This window comes from Miniopterus natalensis, chromosome 9 (assembly GCF_054644295.1).
Source record: "Miniopterus natalensis isolate mMinNat1 chromosome 9, mMinNat1.hap1, whole genome shotgun sequence".
NCBI lineage: Eukaryota > Metazoa > Chordata > Mammalia > Chiroptera > Miniopteridae > Miniopterus > Miniopterus natalensis.
This window is the reverse complement of record NC_142089.1, coordinates 24860632-24881776: the sequence shown is the minus strand read 5'-3', so window position 1 is coordinate 24881776 and position 21145 is coordinate 24860632. Positions and strand designations below refer to the sequence as shown.

Here is a 21145-nt window from a genome sequence, read left to right as displayed (position 1 = left end):
TCTGGTGCCCAGCTGAGGAAGGTGTGGACCAGCCAGCAATTCTTGGTATAGCATCTGGAGGTAGAAATTTGAGAGAGTGCTGGATTTGCTGCTTTCAGTGGACCGGTGTTCTTTTTTGAGGTGCAACTTTAGGGTTCCATACAATACTGTTTATCTCTATTTGCTTTGGATTTTAGAATATGAAGTGGCATTTGAATATCTAGAGTTTAGTATTTTAGAGCTTAGGAAAGACATATAACAAGGTCTTAGAAACCAAATAATGCCCTCAAGCTTCCAAAATGTCTAATCTCTCAACGAATCAAAAGGTAGAAGCTTTGACTGTTGACATAATTGCAAAATTTTAAGTTACAAAAACCGATACACATTCAAGTTGAGCAACATGATTGTCCTGTGACTAGCTCTGCTCTATGGAGCCAGATTCTGTAAATTCATTGCAGCATTATTTACAGTAGCCAAGATATGGAAGCAACCTAAGTGTCCATAAATAGATGATTGGGTAAAGAAGAGGTAGTACATATATGCAGTGGAATATTAGCCTTAAAAAATGAAATCTTACTATTTGCAATGATAGACCTAGATGGTATTATGCTAGTGGAATAAGTCAGACAGAGAAAGACAAACACCATATGATTTCACTTATATGTGGAATCTAAAAAACAATAAATGAACAAATAAAACAAACTCATAGATACAGAGATGATTGCCAGATTGCGGGGGGGGGGTGTAAAAAAAGTGAAGGGATTAAGAAGTAAAAATTGACAGTTACAAAATACAGGGATATAAAGAACAGCACAGGGAATATAGTTAATAATATTACAATAACTATGTATAGTGCCAAGTGGGTAATATACTTACGGGGGGAGCGCTTTGTAAGTTATATAAATGTTTAATCACTGGGTTGTACACCTGAAACTAATATAACATTGAATGTCAACTGTAAGTGAAAAAAAATTTAAAAAAAAGAAGAAGAAATGCTTTAATGAGCTGAGTTCCACCCCACCACTGGAGTAATTGCAATCTGCAGGGCCAAGGTGGCGGCTGTACCAATTCTGATGGGTTTCACTCCTTTCCAAGGGATTAACCTTAGTGCAGAAGGTCACCCAACTGGTAATAGAGCTGGAGCTCAAAGCTGGCCCAAATTAAGCTTGGAAAAAATTCTGTTCCATCGGACATGAACAACCATTGTCCTCAAGGGATTCAGATCCCTGAATAAGGGGAAGAAGGGAAGGCCACTGGCCCTACTGTGGGTTGTTCTGGTTCCAGGCAACATGCATCTATCACAAGCACAACACAGAAACAAGGAAAGATTTAGTGAGGATAAGGCAAGATTGGCCCAACAGGATGGCACAAACCCCACAGAGGCCAGCGAGAGTGGGTAGAGCTGTTTAGTTTCTTAGGTGCTGTTGCCTAAGACACACTGTCTTGCCCCATAGAGCATCTGGAAAGAAAATGTAGGAGAGCGACCACATCAGGCAGTAAAAAGCAGTTAGGGAGAATGGAGAAAAAAGCAGCATGATGACACCTGGAAGAAGAAGAAAATACACTCAGTTTTTATGAGTCTGTCTTACTTGTATTTCCCACCCTCTACTCTCTCATCCCCACTCACCTCCCAGATAAACTACTTTTTTCCAGTTCTCAGACTCTAGGATTTCGTCATGCGGGTAGTAGCTCTGGTCCATCATGAAGAGAATCATAAGTGAGGCCATGCAGAAGAGAATGAACGTGTTGCCTTTGGTCAGGAGGGAGGTGGAGGCCAGAACACAGGAGGCATAGGAGCAGGGTAGACCCTTGTGTGTGAGGGAAAGGCCTGCTGGAGAAAGATGGGGATTAGCTGCTTCCTGCGATTTCAAGGTATCTGCATGAAGCAAGGCCCTGTCCCTTTGGGTTTTCCCCATCCTTGGCTCCAAATCCCCTTAATCCCAGGACAGTGGCAGGCTGTAAACCATTTATTCACAGAGATGGTGCATGGGCTTTGCATTGATCACAAGGTAAAGCAGGCAGCTAGGACCACGTGTGCGCCTTGGCCCTAGGAAGCCTCCGTAGAAAGGTCCTCTGAGACCGAGTCTGCATCTGCACTCCCTGGCGCTGGGCTCTGAGGCAATTGCCCTCGCTAGAGCTCGGTATCTCCATGGGTTTTAGGAAACTGGAGTACGACCTCTAGTTCTAGAGTCTGAATCCACGTGCTTCATCCAAACGTCACATAGTGAGAAAAAGGCACAGCTGGCCCAAGAACGGAGCCCCTTCCCCCAGAACAGGGCTCTGCCAATGCAGGCTGCAGTCCCCAGGGGGTCTGAGGCACAGAGGAAGGAAGGAAAAGGGACTTTACAAAAGGAAGGAGAGGAGTCAGTTACTGCACCCCAGGCATCTGGCGTCCAACAGCTCCTCCCCTCTGTGGTTCGCTCCCGTAGCCATAAGGCTGGGTTCTACTCACCAGCTGAATAAAAACACAGGCGGAAAGCAGCAGCCAACACATAGATGACGGCCAAGAACCCATTCAGAGGCCCATCCACACCGAGGAGCAGGGCTGAGGCCAGGCCAAAGGCGGTGAAGACAGCAAAATCATTCAGCTCAACTCCTGCTCCAGGAAGCCAACGTTAGAAGAACTTTACACCATGTACATTAGTCCCCTTTGGTGGGGATGCTGGAACAGTGACAAGCAAGGTCTGAGGTCCCAGAGGGCAACATCTATTCCCCTGGGGTGGCCTATAGATCAAAGACTGGTCTCCTTCTGGCTCTACCTTAGACTGACCCTGTGGCCTTAAGCAAGGCTTTCCCTGTGCAGGTCTTAGTTCCATCCTTTAACATGGGTTGGACTACAACTGGACACAAATTAATAAATGATGGAACCCTTTTTGCAAGGAAAATTTGACACAGAAATACTTTATTGTATTTTCAACCAGCTGCTCTGTTTGGAGTAATTTTTATTTCCTCTCTCCTCCACCATCACAACCACCACTCCCACTCCCAGTTCCTGGATCAGCCCTGAACAGGGATTCAGGGCAGACAAGGAAACTGAAAGCCAGGCCAAGGACAACCAGAGATCAATAAGTGAGCCAGCAAAGGAGCTAGATCTAGGTTGAGGGGCTCCAGCTCCGACTATAGAGCTGCTTCTGCTATACTTGAGGGATGTGAACAGGACTGGTGACTGATAAAGGCCGGTCAATGTTAGAAGATGGAGGAGCTGACCTGACATGATGCTCCTAGCGTCAGGGATTAGGGGTCTGAGGCCTGGACTCACCCAATTTGGAGCAGATGTTGAGGTGTCTGGTGATTGCCCTGATTGCCATGTCTAATAGGAAGCTGATCAGAATCATCCAGGAGGCACAGTAGGATTTCCTAAAGTGTAGGCCAGCAGGCCCAAACAGGGCAGCTTTTTCATAGTGTTCACTAGACAACCATTCTACACACCTCCAGTGCACCAATACACCTCCTCCACTCGAACACATGCACAACCCTGCAAGTTCCTCACACACACATCCTTTCGTATATGCACTGCTTTACATACCATGCACACACACACACACACACACACACACACACACCCCTAGATTCCCTCCATACTTTCAAGGGGTGCCCCAAACTCCCTAGGTAATCACTAAGGTCCCTTCCAACTCTAAATTTCAGACATATTCAATGGCCCAGGGGTCCTAGGTTCAGCCCAGCCTCTGCAACCATATTACTGTGAATTCTCAGATTAATCACTCCCCCCTTTCTCCAGGCCTCTGTTTCTCCATCTGTAAAATGAGGGGTTTGTGCCAAATGATTTCTTGAATACATATAGGCCTATTCAGATGATCTGTTTCTCCTACTGTGAGTCTTGATAGTTTAAGTCTTTTAAGGAATTGGCCCATTTCATATAGGCTATCAAATTTGTGTGCATAGAGTTGTTCATAATATTCTTTTATTATACTTTCAATGTCCATAGGATCAGTAGTGATGGCTCCTCTTATTTCTGATACAGTGGTACCTCGGTTTTCTGTGATCCGTTCCGGAAGCCCATTCAAGTTCTGAAAAGTTAAAAAACCGAGGGATCAACAGCCGACAGCTAGGCCTCAGGGTCTTGCTCTCAGCAGAAGCCCTGTGGCATGTTCGACTTCTGAGGCGGTTCGAAAACCGAAGCATTTACTTCCAGGTTTACAGTGTTCATAAACCAAAACGTTCATCAATGGAGACATTCGAAAGCCAAGGTACCACTGTGTTGGTAATTTGTGTCCTCTCTTTTTTTCTTGGTTAGCCTGGCTAGAGGCTTATCAATTTTATTGATCTTTTCAAACAACCAGCTTTTGGTTTTGTTGATTTTCTCTATTAATTTCTTATTTTCAATTTCATTGAGTTCTGCTCTCATTTTTATTATTTATTTTCTTCTCTTACTTTGGATTTAATTTGCTCTTCTTTTTCTAGCTCCCTAAGGTGGAAGCTCAGGTTATTGATTTTAGATCTTCCTTCTTTTCAATTTTTTCTAAGACTATTTTTTTTTTAGAGAAGTTTTAGGTTTGCAACAAAAATCAAGAAGAAAGTACAGAGATTTCCCATATTCTCCCTCCTCTCACATATGCATAGCCTCCCCCATTATCAACATCACTCACCAGAACGGTACATTCTGGCTCTTGCTACAAACCAAGGGTGAAACTACATTGATACATCATAATCAGCCAAAGTCCATAGTTTACCTTAGGGTTCACTCTTTGTGTTGTGTGTTCAGTGGGTTTGGACAAAAGTATAATGACACATATCCATCATTATAATATCATATAGAGTATTTTCACTGTCCTAAAAATCCTCTGCATTCTACCTATTCATGCCCTCCCCAACCCCCAAACCCGTTTCTGGCAACCAGTGATCCTTTTTTTCTCTCCATATTTTCTTTTCCAGAACACATAGCTTTTCAGATTGGCTTCTTTCACTTAATAATATGCATTTAATTTTCCACCATGTTTTCTCATGGCTTGATAGTTCATTTCCTTTTAGCACTGAATAATGTTCCATTGTTTGGGTGTAGCACCGTTTTTATCCACTCACCTAGTGAAGGACATCTTGGTTGCTTCCATGTTTCAGTAATTATGAGTAAAACACCATAAACATTCAAGCACAGGGTTTTGTGTGGATGTAGTTTTGAATTCATTTGAATAAATACCAAGGAATGTGAAACTGGTGCACTCATATGGTAAGAGTATGTTAGTTTATAAGAAACTGCCAAACTCTCTTCCAAAGTGGCGGTACCATTTGCATTCCCACCAACAATGAATGAGCGTTCCTGTTGCTCCACATCCTTGCCAGCATTTGCTGTTGTTAGTGTTCTGGATTCTGGCTATTATAGGTATGTAGTGGTATTTCACTGTTGTTTCAATTTACATTTCCCTGATGACATATGATGTTGAGCATCTTTTCATATGCTTATATGCAATCTGTATATGTTCTTTGGTGAGGTGTCTGTTAAGGTCTTTGGCTCTCTTTTAATTGGGTTATTTTCTTATTGTTGAGTTTTAAGCTTTGTATACTTTGGATTATAGTACCTTATCCAGTTTATCTTTTGCAAATATTTTCTCTCAGTCTGTGGCTTGTCTTCTAATTCACTTTGCTTTCCTTTTTTTAATTCTCACCCAAGGATATGCTTTTATTGATTTTAGAAAGAGGAAGTAAGAGAGAGAGGGAGAGGGAGAGAAACATCGATGTGAGAAATATCGGTCAGCTGCCTCCTGTATGTGCCCCAACCTGGGATCAAACCCAAAACCTAGGTATGTGCCCCGACTGGGAATCAAACCTGCAAACTTTTGCTGTATGGGATGATGCTACAACCAACTGAGCCACGGGCAGACCTGTCTTCTAAATCTCTTGATGTAGTCTGTTACAGATTTCTCTTCTAGTATATGCATTTAACACTGTAAGTACTGCTTTCACTGCATTTCACAAACTTTGGTAAGTTGTATTTTCATTTTCTTTTAGTTAAAAATATTTTTAAGTTTCTCTTGAGACTTCATCTTTTATTCATATATTATTTAGAACTGTGCTGTTTAACCTCCTTGTATTTGGGGATTTTCTTGTTATCTTCCTGTTATTGACTTCTGGTTGAATTCCATGTGGTCTGAGAGCATACTTTATCTGATTTCTATTCTTTTAAATTTGTTAAGGTGTGTCTTATAGCCCAGAATGTGGTCCATCTTGGTGTGCTTGAGAAGAATGTGTATTCTGCTGTTGTTGAAGTAGTCTATAAATATTAATTAGACCCAGTTGATTGACGGTGCTGTCCAGTTCAACTATACCCTTACTGATTTTCTGCCTGCTGGCTCTGTTAATTACTGATAGAGGGGTGTTGAGATATCCAACTCTGATAGTAGATTCATCAATTTCTCCTTGCAGTTGTATCAGTTTTTGTCCAATGTATTTTGATGCTGTAAATGACTCCCAAGAGCTCTTTCAGATCCTACCTTTGAGGATTCTATGCTTCTGTCCAACACATGCTCCCAGACCCCTCTGAAAGCAGCCACCACAGCCTCCAGCAAACCTGCCATAGGTGGCCATTCCCAAATCTACACTCTGATTGCAACGCTTGGGTGGCCCAGCAGAAGCAAACAGAAAGCCTGACCCCAGACCTCAGCTGTCCCCAAACAACCTCAGCATTTCCTTTGTTTATACCTGTACCTATGTATTTAAAGGGAACTGGGCCCACCATAATGGCATAAAAACTACACTTCCCAGAAGATTAGGCTAAAATAAAGATTTTCTGCTGCAGTTGTGCTTCACTTTATGAGACTCCAAAAACCCAGACTTAGAGAATCATAAAATTTTCAAACTGGGAGAGAACTTAAATATCATGAGACTCAGATCCAGAGAAGTCACCTGCTGATGGTTATAGAGATTCAAACAGGTCAGGAAGACATTATTTGCATTATAAAGGATTTATCTATAAACAGCCAATTTGCCAAGGCATTGAAATATGACTCAATTTACAAAAACATCATTTGCTTATAACTTTTTGAGGCCCATATACGTGTCTCAGGTTTTCCAGAGCAGTGCTAATTTTAAAAATTCCACCATATCATGTGTTCTTATTTGAGAATCAAAAAATTTGAATGGTAGCCTGCCTACCCAAGGATTGTTTAAAGGCTACCAAAGCAGAACCTCCAGATTTTCTCAGAGAACCATTCTAGTCTGCCATAACTGGAAGGAACTATAGAGATCATAGTGTGAGCTCCTTGTTTTAAAGATGGAGAAACTGAGGCTCAGGGATGTGACCTAGCCAAGGTCACATACTAGGTTGGTGGTAGAAATGAAGCTAGAATCTTGGCTCCTTGACTCCCAACCCACCACACTTTCTCCTGCCTCCATTTGATCTCCATGTCTCAGTGCCTGGCTCTCTAGATTCCCCCCTTCTTTCCTCATGTCCTTGGCTAAGACCTTGCTGGGCCCCAGACCTACTTGCAGAAGCTGCAGAAGATGGAGAAGAGTCCCAGGATCATGTTGGCCAGGGACAAGGCATTGGCAACATCTTTCCAGGAAAATTCATTCATCTGGGGGTTACTCTGGTCTTTGGTCAGGAAGAAACCGGTGCACTGACCTGGGGCCCAGAGAGAGGGGTAAGGGATTCCTAAGGTCAAAGAGTCCCAAAAGAAGCTCCTAAGAACCAGGTAGCTACTGTTCCCCTAAATTTCATTTCAGAACTTTACCCTCTAAACACTGTTTCACTGGCTGGAATGAGGCAGACAGGAGGTAGATGGGGGAGACCCAGGAAGTAAAGACAAAGGTGCGAAGCTGAGTGTCTTGGGAAAACCAATAGCAAAGCGAGTGAACCAGCACAACGTAGTCTCCATGCCTCTCTGACTACACCCCTTGCCCCATAGCACAAACCTCCCTCCAGCCATATGTTGACCCTCCTGGCACCCCCATGATGCAGGATACAAAAGTATGGACCCTTCCCCCCTTCTGAGGGACCAGCCTTTTGTCATTGAGCTCTTTGTCATAGATGAGACCTTTTTTTTTTTTAATTACGAAGCTACTTTCAATGCTTTGAGGTGAGCCGGGCAGGAATGAAAAGCACTGAAAAGGGGTAACACCCTCACCCCAGGAGTGACCCTGGGGGGGCGGGAAGAGGCTACCTGAGGGGAAAGAAGCACAACAGGGATCTGCTGCAGACTTAGGCTCCCCGATCCCGCAGGCGCAGGCCAGGCTCACACCCTCAGGACGAGCTGCGGCTGAGCTGCCTCAAGGTCCTGGTTCTGACAGGCCCCAACCAGAACAGCAGGCCCAGCTCCAACCAGAACAGCAGGCCCAGCTCCAACAGGGGAAGGAAGAGATGAGAAACAACCAACTAAAATTGAGTGTGTCAGCATAAAATAGTTCACCAGGCACTTTTCACTGTGTGCTCTCTTCTGATCCTGATGACTTTGGGAAACGTGCCATAATTCCCCCCCATTCGATCCTCACTCAGTTTGGAGGTGAGGAAGCTGAGACTCTGCCTCCACTCAATGTCTCTTTACAATCCCAGACTCTGCTGTTCTGGGCAAGAGCTAAGACAATCATGGTCGTTTTCCATAAACCCTTCCACCAAGAAGTCAGAGGCTGGGACTTGAATGAACTTCAGGGCTGGGAGTTTATCAGGGCAGTGCTGTGGGTTCACTGCTCCCCCAGGCCAGCCTTTCACCAAAGGGTGTCAGTGACCACAGTACCAAAGCCACTGGGACTTCTCAGACCTTCTCATGCCAGGGCCACTCAAAATCCAAGACAGGAAGCAATGTGAGCCAGAGAAATATAGGAGGAGAGGGGGGCAAAGGACTGGCTGCACACTCCCTCGCCATGAACCCCTCCATCCTGGTCTCTCCTGGGCCTCAAGGCTGACCCCAGCAAACCAGACACCTCTATCCCAGTCTAGCCCACTGTTGCCTGGAAGAGCAGCATCCCAGCATCTCTGCCTCTCAGTGGCAGTCATCAGGTGCCTGGGGTATGCTTGCCAATTATCAGACACACCTCATCTATACTAGTTCACTGTTTTTTAAAATTAATGATCAATTATCTACTATGTTATCTCTCTCATTCACAAAGCAATTTCACCTCTGTGGTTTCCTTTGGCCCTATGAGTTCTACCAGGTAAGGATCACTATCTCTACTTGCCAAGTAAGGCAGAGAAGTCTCAGAGAGGGGAAGAACCTTGCTCAAGGTCACTGACACCCCTTGGAAGTGGTAGATTAAAACTTAAAACTTCTGTAAGTTTCCTCTGTATTCTGCTGTCTACAAACCATCAGGACCAAGCATTGTATTCACTGTAAACTCAGACTGAGCTAGGGGCTGGGGAAAATCCTTGGTCCCCTGTCCAGAAAAATAAGACTGATGCATGCATGTGGAGACTTACTCTGTCCCTTGTGGTACCTCATCTGACAGATCGGGAAACTGAGGTTTCGAGATAATTAAGCAACTTATCCCAGTAAATGGTGGAGCTAGGTTTTGAATCAGGTCTCCTCCTTCCCAATTCAATGCTATTTTTAGCATAATGCACAGGTCCCAGGTGTAAAAGAATGTGGACTTGAGAGTAAGGGCTGTAGAAATCCAGAGGAAAAAAGGAACAATCCATTCATTCAGCAAACATTTAGTAGTGAGCAAGATTTGGTGCCTGGTTCTTGGGACACAGAGAAGATTAAGACCTGGTCTCATCTCTCAAGGAACTCAGTCTAGTGGAAGACTTCAACCCTGCACAGAAGTGACCGGGATGCCGAGGCAGCATAAAAGAAGAGGCCGGCATGTTGAGGGACTTAGAGGTTTCTCAGGAGGAAGTCATAAATGAGGCATTGCACAGCAGTGGCCTGTAGAACTAGATCGTGTCACTCCCTAGCTTCTTGGAAGCCATCAGTAGCTCCCCAGTGCCCTCAGGATGGAATCCAACTCCTTCATTTGGTATACAAGCCTTTCATAATGAGTCACTGCTCACCTCTCAGCTTCTACTCCCTACTACCCTTTATCCCTTCCCTGGCCCTCCCTCTGGTCTTGGGTTGGGTGGTGTCCTCTTTGGGAAGCCAGGCATCCCACCCCACCCAGAATCAGTGAGGTGCTCCTCCTCTGTACTGCCACATCTCCTTGTGTCACCGCGACACCTGGCACTCTGTATTGGCATTGCCTATCTTGTCTTCCTCCTGTACCACAGGGAAAGTGTGGACCAAGGTTCCCTGTGCCCACCCTGAGGCCTGACAACAGAACCTGTTCAGTGACTATTAAATTAACAGAGTTCGTCACTCTGATGCTTCCCCGAGATCTTCTCACTGCACCAAATCACAGCTCTCCCCGTGTCAAAGCCTGGTCGGTTTGTCCTTCAAGAAGCCTCCTCAAACGAACTCTCAACAATCCAGCCCCTTCACCACAAACGACATCTACCCAACGCTTATGATCTTCCATTTACTCATCTAAAAATATGTATTTGCTGAGGCCTGCTCTGTGCCAGGCATGTGTGTTCTGGGGATGGAGAGAACGTGACCCAGGCTGCACCCTCAGGAAGCTTGGAGTCTGGTAGGGGAGGCAGACATGCGAATGGAAAGAAGGCAGCGTGGTGTTAGGTTGGACGGGGGATAGCCAGTTGCTGCAGATGCAGAGGGAAAGAGGCTGAGTCTGGGGGAAGGTTTCACAAAGGTGCTATTTGTGGAGGCTCTTTAAGGATGAACAAAGGAAGGGCCTTCTTGGCAAAGGAAATCGGAGGTGTGAAAGCGCAGTGAGGAGGCTGGGACCCCCGGAGGGGAGAGAGGCGCGGCTGGAGGCAAGTCAGCAGGGAGGCCACAGCTGTGACACCCCACCTGTGTGACCTTGAATTGCAGCCTGTGCGCAGGCTGTGATGGTTAGTAAGGGGGTGTCTTGGTCAGATAGGGGTTGAGAATGGAGGGTGGTCGGAAGAGTAGAAACGACAGAAAAGAAAACCAGCCATGGCACTGCAGAGGAGATGTGAGCGGGCAGAATTGCTGGAGGTTTCTCAGGGAAGGAAAGGAATGGCCAAGCCGGTTCCTCGCCCGGAAACCCCGGGGGCGGGCGCGGCCCGGAGTGAGCAGCTCCAGGCGGAGTGGTCCGCAGGGGCCCAGCTGCCCAGGGACTCAGGGCACCGCCCTCCCTCCTCTCCTCCCGCCCTCGAGGCCCACGTCCCCCAACAGAGAGCCGGCCTCTCCCGAGCTGGTCCCCCTGGTTTGGGGACACCGGCGCTCCCCTCCCCACTGCTCCAGTTCAGTCCATGCTCCACTCGAGGAGGACCACGCGTGTGGGAAGACGCAAGAGATGGAGCCGGGGCTGGGTGCCTGCACTTCAGAACAACTCCTTCCCCGGGAGCCTGGTCACTGACAGCACTGCGGGGAGGGACCTGCGCCCACTCACCTGGGAACAGGACATCCCTAGATGGCGTGGGGGCTGCACTCCCTCCCTGCTCCCGGCAGCGGAGGGGGACAGGCCCAGGCAATGCGCAAGTGGCACAGGTCCCAAGCCTCTTAGCCCGGCTCTTAGCTCACAATCGCCAAGAGGCAGGGGAGGGGCTGCCGGCTTCAGCTGGTGAAAGCGGGGCCTCAATCTGCGGGGAAGCCCTGGGCCTTGGGGTGGGCCTGGTGCGGCTTGGAGGGATCTGACGGGAGGGGACTAGTGTCCACCACAGCCAGCGTGGGGAGGCTTGGCGGACCGAGGGAACAGCATGCATGGTGCTTGGGACGCCAACTGGAAGGGAGTTGGGAAGATACCGCTGTAAAGGGCATGCTGGGGTCCAGACTGTGAAGCCCCTAGAATGTAAGCTCCGCGTGGGGCCCTGGTGTATCTTTGTGCCTGTGAGAACGATTAGGCATATGTAAGTCCCTCCACCCCCATCCCACCCCACCCCAAATTTGTTGAATGAATGACAAGCTGAGTAATTTACACTCAGTCCTGAAAATAGTAAGTTTTCAGTAGCAAAGTGACAGGGTCAGGCTGGCTTAGAAAGATTATTCTGGCATCGTGTGGAGGAAGGCCCTGTAATACTGGTGAGAGGCAAGGCGGTGGCTGGAGCAACGCTGTATTGTTGGTCAGCAACGGAAGGGAATGGGAAGTGGCTAGACTAGGAGCCCCGGTGAGATGGAATCCCGAGGAGGGAGGGGGAGGAGGTAAGAGCCTCCCCAAGGTGTCTAGATTTGGCCCCTGGATGAATAGTGTGCCACAGAAATTAATTTGTTAGGACTGGGTAGGACCCCAGGCACCAGTTCCAACACCAGCCACACTTCTCCCACCTACCCTAAAGCTAAGTTACAGAAGCATATGCAACGAGAAGGGGAGGAGCTAGGAGCTCAAGTGACACTTTGCTTCTCACAACCTGGAGGGGAAAGAACAGTACAGGATCTAGTGTGTCCTGAGTGGCTACTAGCCCAGGGCACTGTGCTCAGTGCTTTACAGACATTACCATCATTTTCTGGATTTTCTCAAATGCCCCTGAGGTATTAGCATTCCAGGTGTCTGGGGGAGGAAACAGGGGATCCGTTGGTTTTATCGGTTACACCATTAATAATCAGTGAAGCTGAGACCTGAACACGGTCTGACACGAAAGTCATATCTAATGTGTCTGAGAAACTAAAAGAAAGACCCAGGATGGAGGCAACTAAAGGCGTGCTCCAAGTCCAAGCCAAGGGTCAGGTTGGCTTCTATCACTTGTGTGTCTCTTAATTTGTCCATGTCTTGTGGACCATTAAAGTGGTAAATTAAAAACTGTAATATACTGGTTATAATACTGGCTTTAACTTTTAACCACATTATATCCCAGCTCTAATACTCAGCAGAAGTGTAAATTTGAACAAGTTACTTTGTTTTCCTGAACCTATATTCTAATCTGTAAAATGAAATTATATGAGGTGCTTAGCACAGAGTAAAAGTTCAGTTATTACTATTACATGATCATGCATTTGTTAGCCTGGACTTCCCCAAGGCTTCCTTCAGCAGAGGGAGAAAAGCAGGAGTAGCTAAGAAAGCCCCTCTTCCCTATCTGCCAGAAGCTTCTAGCTCCCTCCCATTCTGGATTTCACAGGAAATGAAGGACAAGAACAGTCAGGTTAAACTACCTATACTTGTGATATATGGCAGCCACTAGCCACATCTGGCTCTTGAGCACTTAGAACATGGCTAGTCCAAATTGAGACATGCTGTATGTGCAAAATACACACCAGAGTTTGAACACTCTGTTTAAAAAATTTTTTTAAATAACTAATACTTTTTAGTATTATCTGTTGAAATATTAGTATTTTTCATATACTGGGTTAGATGAAATGTATTATTAAAGTTAATTTCATCTGTTTCTATCTTTTTAATGTAGCTACTAAAAATTTTAAAACCACACGTGGCTCACATTATATTTCTACTAGCTTCATTGACTGTGAGACCCTTTGCAGGATATAAGTAAGTGCAGAGCTCCAGATGTCTACCCATTCATCCATTCATTATGGGAGTGTTTGTTATGTGCCAGGCACTATTTTAGGTGCTAGGGATATACAGTTAACAAGTCAGACACCGTTTCTGTCCTACGGGGAAAGGCAACTAATAAGGTCTGGACGTGATAAGGGCCATGGAAAACAAAGCAGAGTCAGAAGTGATTTTGACATGAGAGTTGGTATTTCTGATAGGGTCATCAGTGAAGTGGTATTTGAGCAGGACCTAAATGATGAGAAGATGAAAACCATGCAAAGTCTTGGGGGATAGTCCAGGCAGACGGAACAGCAAATGTAAAGGGTCTAAAGCAGGAACAAGCTTGATGTGTTAAAATAGGAAGGTTAGCAGGAACACGGTGAGTACTGAGAGTACCCTGGCAAGAAGTTTGGATTTTATTCTAAGTGTAATGAGAAATTATTGGGTTATTTTTATATAGAGGTGTTGTGACTTGCTTTATAATTTTAAAAAATGATGCTGACAGTCTGTGGAGCCAGAATGAAGGAGGGTGAGAATAGAGGGGGGTAGCCAAGTTAGGAGGCTACTACCTTAGTCCAGGCTAGAAATGCTGGTGTTGTGGACTAAAGGGGTAGTGGTGCAGGGGGGCTGAAGCAGTCAGATCTGGGATGTATTTTAAAGACAGAGCTAAGATGACTTGCTGAGTGGTGTGGGAAGAAAAAATGAAATCAGGGATGACTTAGATTTTTGGCCTTGACAACAATGTGAGATAGGTGCTAATGGAAATATGCAGAGAAACTTGATGATGAAACAGGTTTTTGGGTAGAACTCAAGACTCATTTTGGATATGGTTAAGTTTGTAATGACTTCAAGTAAACAAGTCTGCATGAAACTTGAGGGACATATTGGGGCTGGATATGTATGTGAGTCAGCAGCATATGATGGTATTTAAAGCCAAGGGAATGGATTATATCACCTAGTACAGAGAAAGTAAAGAGGGCCAAGGGCTTGGCCCAGAGCGGATCAAAATGTGTCAAGGAGCCTGAAAAGGTGCAATTGGCGAAATAGGAGAAAAGCAGATGGTGATTCCAAAACAAAATGAAGAAAAAATCTTTCAAGCAGGGATTGGACAACTGAATCAAATGCTGCTTAAGACTACAGAAGTCTAATTGCTCCAGGCACTTAGAAGCTCCTTCCTTCTGAGCTCTGGCTCCTTAATAAATGCTATCTTGTGAAGGGGAGGGGTGCTCAATTGCTTATGAGTTATGTGACCCTAGGTAAGATCAAGCTGAATTTTGCAGAATGGATTGGAAAGGGGATAGAAGAAAGTTGCCATGCTGGGGACACCCATGTGGCAAGGAACTAAGGGCAGCCTCTGTGAGTTTATAGGCTGACCCTCCCCAAACCTCACCGTTGCTGCTTCCTCATTCCCCAGTCACTCCAGCTAGGCAGAAAGAGCGGAGACAGCAAGCCAAACCTCACCAGTAGCGCAGAAATATCAGAATCACACAGTCTCCAGTGTAGCCAAGCCAAGTTGCTTACCGCCCTCCATTACCCAACAATCTTGTTCCCTGATGAATTTGAAGGTCAATTGCACCAACAGTTAAGTAGCCTAAACTTAATCTTAAAGACTAATTACCAAAAAAATTAAAAATGGTCCCCTCAGCAAATCCTTACCAACATTTTTATGGCAAGAAACTCTTCTTTAATACTCTAACTTAGGAGGAGAACAGAGGGAGACAAAGGAGAAGGAAAGTACACTGGCCAGGACGCCGAAACTATCTGGTTGGGTATCTGTGACCCAGAGAGGATCCCCCAAAAGACTAATGTGATTCATTACCATCCCAACTAAAACTAATAATGACAGCATTACAATCACACAGGGTCTCCTTCCAAGTTCATGATTCACCTACACATCATCAATTCTCATGCCATCTCCCATCAAGGCAGAGAATGGGGGCAACAAGGAGGCAAGGAGGTGACAGTCCTTGCCGTGAGAGCTCTTTGTCAGAGTCCATTCTCAGTGAGTCAGTCCCTGGAAGTTGGGCTCAGGCCTTGGAGGCAGGGCCACTGGCTGGCTTAGCAACTTGTCCACTATGCTTATTTGAGCATCTTGCTTCTCAATGTCCTCAAATGGAGTCCAGGACAAGTCATGCTGTAGTTTGTAGGCACCAAGGAAGTCATGTGGACAACTCGTTCCCCATTCCTACAGAAGGAAAAGTAGTCAGTTCTGATTAGGGTAAGATGTAAAGACATTTCCTAATTATGCCACAAATTTCTTTTTTGGCTTTTCACTTCAGCCCAGTCAGAATCATCCTGGAAAGCATTACATTATACATCAGATTCCTCCCTTAACAAGATAATGGCTGTGAAATAATTTAAGCACATGTATGTTTTTCAGTCATATCTGGGCTCACACCATCTCCCATTTTCTGGGATACCATTTCCCCACCTCTATGCCTACATTTTCACACACACACCAAGAATTTCTCAAAGACTAGAGTAGATTTTTGTGCAACAATAAATGTCCTTACCTTTGGAGAAATAATAGAAAAATACTGCTGACCACTCTCCCGCTTATAAAGGTAGTAAATGTTGCCAGGCTTTTTCACTATATTACAAGCTACATGGTGCAAGTCAGCATCTCTGCGAGCATCTTCCAATACCTAAGAACCACAGAGAGATAACAATTTAGGTATTGGAGGTAACAGGCAATCATATTCAGTGATCATCCCAATTAAAATCTAGAAACTGTTCAATGTTTATGATCTTGCTTCCTCCCCCCTAGCAATAAATCACTGCTGGGATCCGGATGATTCTGCAGAGACAAAGATTAGACTATAATTACTATGCTGTAAAAATTCCTTTAGAAGAAATATATTCCAAAATGCTAAGCATTACTGGCTTTGAGTGGCTTTTACATTTCTTTCCTACTTTCCTGTATTAAGTACATTACTTTTATAATTGAAAACATACTTTCCCCTCAAAATGCTTTACCTCACTGAACTTTCTCCTAGTGAAAAACACTTAGCTTATACTTAACCTCTTGGGCTTATTTTATTTTGCTTAATACCTCTGTATTTCTAGAAGATACTAAAGACAAGCTACAATGATTACAAGCAAGTTCAATCAATCCTATGAACTAAATGAAGAAAATGAAGGCCTGCCTAAAAGCCATGACTTACCTTCCTGGCCTGTTCTTGCAAATGTTGGATTTGCTCAGCGATCACTGTCAGCTTGTTGGTGGCATTTGCTCGGACAAATTCATCAGCCTAAAGGTGAAAGAAAACTGAACTGTGGGTCGAAAAAGGATCAGACTTCTGCGATGTTCTTATTTAGATCCCATTATGAAGAGTTATGTCAACATCTTTGCTTATGCCTAAAATATTCATTCTTCCCATCCTCACCATTCCATGAATTCCCATTCACCTCAAAGCCCAGCTCAAAAAGCACTGCTAATGAGAAGCCAACCCTGACATGACCCCACACCGCAGAATTAAGTGCTCTTTCGTTTCTACTTCCCATAGCTTTCTACCCTTCTCACTCTATGTTCTAGTCACACTGAACTTCTTCTGTCCAATATACCCTGTTCTTTCTTGCTGCCAAATATACTGAATATGCCCTCTCCTCCATCTAAAACATTTACCCCCTTGCTCTTTGCCTGACTAACCCCACTTCAGTTCTCCATTGATTTTCTCATGTTTAAACATTTCTGAAATCAGGATGGGTTTTACAATGAAAATCCAAAGACACTTGTGATATGGCTCTTACCACCTGCTATATAAGAATCTAGCTATATACAGACAAGGTATCTGTTAATATGACCATCACTTCAGTTGAGCTTATATTTACATCCATAATTGTTACTTAAAATGTATTTTAAAAGATTTCACTATAGTGTAGACCTGAAACAAAGTTATAATGTACACGTAAGACTGCCTGTCATGTACTAGAAAATGCAGCTGAAGGAAAGGGAAATCGCTTAAAATAAATCAAATAAATTTGAAAGCTAGGGGAGATGGTGTGACCAATTGATGTATTAGAAAGGATTATCACTCAGTCATCAGATCTGTCAAAAACTTTCAGCTTAATCAGAAAAGCTGATTAATTTCCAGTGGTATACAACTGAGTTAAGGAAAAGAAATTAGGAGGCTAAACTCGAACTAAAAAATAACAATTTGCTGGTTAAGTGAGGGAGCTTAAGGTAAGTCAGGTATAAGCCAGTGTTATGAGTGAACAGAAACAACTAAGTTGGGTCAATCATTTATCTGTTCCACAAATATATATTTAGCAACCTCTGTGTGTCAGACATCATGCTGGTACTGGATGCATTGGCAAGCATGAGAGAGAAGTCCCTGCCTTTGTCAAGATTACAATCTAATGCAACTGTCATTAATATAAAGCAAGTTGCATATGTAACTTTAAATTTTCTTGTAGCAGTGCTAAAAGTAAAAATAACTAAACTTAACTCTAATAATGTATTTTATTTAACCCAATATATCAAACGCATTATCATTTCAACACGTAATTAATATTTTTAAAATTGTTAATAAGATAGTTTACATTTCATATTAAGTGTGTATTTTATACTCATAGCACCTATCAATTTGGATGCTAAATTTTCATTGGAAATACTTGATCTATATTTAGACTTCATAAAATTTACAGCTGAGCTGATTCACATGCTCATGTTACAAATATACTTAAAAGTTTCCAATAATTATCAGGTTTTTAAATTTAAGTTAATTAAAATTACATAAAATTTAAAATTCAGTTTCTCAGTTGCAATAACCACACATTCTAAGTGCTCAACAGCCATTATGTAGCTAGTAGCTACCATATTATAAAGCACAGCCTTAGTGAGTAATACAGATGTCAAAAAGAAAGATAATTAAAGAATATTATATATACTTGGAATAATGATGCACTATATGAAGGAAACAGCCATAATTGTGTGGTAGAAGCAGATCAAAGAAAACAAATGAAGTAAGTGGTTTAAGACCAGGGAGTGGTGAGGACTGCAGGAACTGGAATGCCTGTGTAGAGGCACTCATTAATATTACTGTCATTTAGAAGGCTAAGTTATAGCCTTCTGTAGCAGAAGGGCTCACTGATGATGTGTCACTGACTTGGGTCTGAATGAAAGGAAAGGGCCAGCCATGCAAAGAACTGGAGAAGCTTCCAGGCATTTCTGAAGCCAAAGCAGCTGAAGAGTAGTTGCGGGGGGCAGGGAGGGCTGTTTAGAGAGAAGAGGGACCAGATCAGGGCCTATGGCAAAAGAATTTTCATTTTGTTCCAAGGACAATGAAGCATCTTATGGCCAATGACAGAGTATGGTTTCTAGAACTAAAGTAGTTCATTTTTCTTAAGGTGGTGGCAGGAAATCTGTTCCTTGTAAACATAAGTGCCTCATTAAAACAGAAAAGAGTACCTATAATTACTAAGTACAAACTCTATCATTCTGAGGCTCTCTACATATATTATAATTTAATTCTCATAACACCTTGTGAAGTTGGATATATTGACTTCACTTTCTCATTTTAGGAATTAGATTTACAAAGGTAAAGCAACCTGTCCAAGGTTTCACAGCTAATAAACAGCAGTTGAAGATCTGAACACAGATCAGTCTGATTACAAATTTCAGAACTTTCTGAACACACATTAGTACGTAAAAGGCACGTCAGAGGTCAGTCCTGCTGGAAAGTACATTTCAGTACACAGGCAGTAAATATGCTTGATTCAATTTGTTTGTCTCTAGTGTTTTTGTTTAGGCTTCTCAAACATTGATAATATCAGGGAAATGGAGGCAGCACAATAATGCATTCTCTGTATTTCACTAGATTATAAACTGAAGAACAAAAACTGTGTTCCTTCTTTCTTTGTTTCAGGCCATTGTAATAAACATGATGGTTACTCAGTAACCCATGAAAATGTTTGCCTAAAATTTGGCCCTGGAAACCTCCCTTCCAATAAGTGATCTGATTAAACAGACACATGACATTCTTCTAATCCAAAAAAGTTATACTTTGCTCCCTACCTCTCTAGAAAAGAGAAGGCACAAGGTTTGAATCAAAGAAACTTTCCAAAATATTTGAATCTTAATTTAAAAAAACCAAAAAGCTGAAGTACAGAGATGTACACGTGAGGGAATTTGTGCACATTAATTATTAAATATTTTTGAGCTAAACAAAGGCCTTTGTATATAACCAAGGCCAAATGTGATAATGTACACAAGGTTAAGTGGATATCATAAGCTTTATTATTATTTTTAAACCTCACCTGAGGATTTGTTTTTATTGATCTTAGAGAGGAAGGGAGAAACAGCCAACGGTTGCCTCCTGTCCTTGCTCCGCCTGGAGGTCAAACATGCAACCTTTTGGTGTAGAGGACCATGCTCCAACCAACTGAGCCATCCAGCCCGGAAACATCATAAACTTTAAAGCAGCAGGGCCCAGCACAAATTGAAGAGGTTCTACAACTGAAGTCTTGGTAAGAGATTAGACAGAGTTTGGTTTTTCAGAGCTTTAGATCTAGGCACTGTCCTAGTTCAAACTCTGCATTTTATAAAGCTGAGGTCACAGCTAATTTGCCTCAAGTCACAGTGCAACTAAATATCAAAAGTGGGATTAAAACTCATGTGTCCAAATCCCAGTGCTTTTTCTGTTATTTCACATTTCCTCCTTATTTTCCTTCTTTTAGCAATCGATGTCTAAGCACTGGGCTTGTCCAATACTGTGTCCAATGAACGAGGACAGATCACAGAGCCCTTGCCCTTCCAGATGTTGAGTTCTAAAAGCTCTCAGGTCACAGATAAAGATAGTATGGGGAACAGTTTTAAGTGGACTATGCACCCCTGCAGAATCTGAGTCAGGGTGTTCTTGAAACTTCCTCGGAAACTTCTCTTCACGTGTCAAATGAGCACTTCTGTACTTAGGGCAGCCCTAAGGGCCAAAGGAAATAATACTGACAGTGCTGTGCACGCCTTCCCACGGAGGGAGAGCACGGCACTCAAGTTGCAGCTGAAAGAGGCCTTGGTCTCAGATCAGAGTCCGAGTCAGGCCACTGACTCGCAATGACAATGAGTTTTTCAGTTTTTCCCGTGTGTCTAATGGAGACATGAACAAATGCTACCCCACGCTAAGCGGCTGTGAGGTCCGAGACGTAAGACGCAGGCCCAAAGTGAACGAACACGGTTATTTACTTCCCCAGCCGCGCCTCCTCACCTTCTGCACCTGCTCTGCGAGCGCCACGAGGTCTAAGGGGTCCCCGGCCCGGTGGGTGTGGTAGGGGCTCACTAGGGCCAGGCCGCCGGGGGTCGGGGTGAGCTCCACCAGGGCTCCTGTGACACACACCCAGGAACACAGGCCGTGAGCGCCCGCCCTCGGCCTCCCGCGGAGCCCGGCAGACTAGCTGCCCCGTGAGGGCCTCTTTTCCCCTTCCGACTCCCGCCCCGCGTACCTCCCCGATCTGTCGACGACTGAACTTGGTTTTCAGGGACTCCCTCAGTCTGCCCCGGCGCTGCAGTGTCTTCCATGACAGCGCCTCACCTTCCGCACCACGCAGCCGGCCGGCGGCGAGAGAGAGCGCGCACAAAGGCCCATGGGCGGAGCTTCCGTGTTCCCTGGCCAATGGGCGTCAGAGCTGGGGAGCTCGGAGGCGGGGCTCCGGAGTTCGGAGGCGGAGCTCCTGCTGACTGACAGGTTCCGCTGAGGGGTGGAGTCCTGTAAGACGGTGCCTAGCTTCGGGGGCGGGGCTTAACTCGGGCGGGGCGGGGCTTTTGGGGGTGGGGCTCCGGGCT

The 21145-nt window shown here is 44.6% G+C and overlaps 2 protein-coding genes across 2 annotated transcripts; both read right to left on the bottom strand.

The window, feature by feature from the left end:
• Positions 1–1385: 1385 nt before the first annotated feature.
• TMEM269 (transmembrane protein 269) lies at positions 1386–7633 on the bottom strand. Its single transcript, XM_016205141.2, has 5 exons — positions 7417–7633; positions 3239–3336; positions 2432–2575; positions 1607–1807; positions 1386–1522 (listed from the first exon to the last, which is right to left on the bottom strand). Exons 1-5 carry the CDS (start codon positions 7506–7508, stop codon positions 1386–1388), a joined length of 672 nt encoding a protein of 223 aa, XP_016060627.2. The 5' UTR covers positions 7509–7633.
• Positions 7634–15019: 7386 nt separating this feature from the next.
• On the bottom strand, positions 15020–20913 carry C9H1orf50 (chromosome 9 C1orf50 homolog). Its single transcript, XM_016205148.2, has 5 exons — positions 20806–20913; positions 20571–20686; positions 16533–16619; positions 15882–16013; positions 15020–15553 (listed from the first exon to the last, which is right to left on the bottom strand). The coding sequence occupies exons 1-5, from the start codon at positions 20879–20881 to the stop codon at positions 15368–15370; spliced, it is 597 nt and encodes a 198-aa protein (XP_016060634.2). The 5' UTR covers positions 20882–20913; the 3' UTR covers positions 15020–15367.
• Positions 20914–21145: the final 232 nt, after the last annotated feature.

Excerpts from the sequence above, each read along its gene's own strand:
- TMEM269 (XM_016205141.2), bottom strand. The coding sequence starts at position 7,508 with ATGAATGAATTTTCCTGGAAAGATGTTGCCAATGCCTTGTCCCTGGCC. Across the intron at positions 3,337-7,416 it reads ATCTTCTGCAGCTTCTGCAA|GAAATCCTACTGTGCCTCCT; the intron begins GTAGGTCTGGGG and ends CCTACACTTTAG. Across the intron at positions 1,808-2,431 it reads CCTGTGTTTTTATTCAGCTG|GCCTTTCCCTCACACACAAG; the intron begins GTGAGTAGAACC and ends TTTCTCCAGCAG.
- C9H1orf50 (XM_016205148.2), bottom strand. The coding sequence starts at position 20,881 with ATGGAAGACACTGCAGCGCCGGGGCAGACTGAGGGAGTCCCTGAAAAC. Across the intron at positions 20,687-20,805 it reads GTCGTCGACAGATCGGGGAG|GAGCCCTGGTGGAGCTCACC; the intron begins GTACGCGGGGCG and ends TGTGTGTCACAG. Across the intron at positions 15,554-15,881 it reads TTTCTATTATTTCTCCAAAG|GAATGGGGAACGAGTTGTCC; the intron begins GTAAGGACATTT and ends TTCCTTCTGTAG.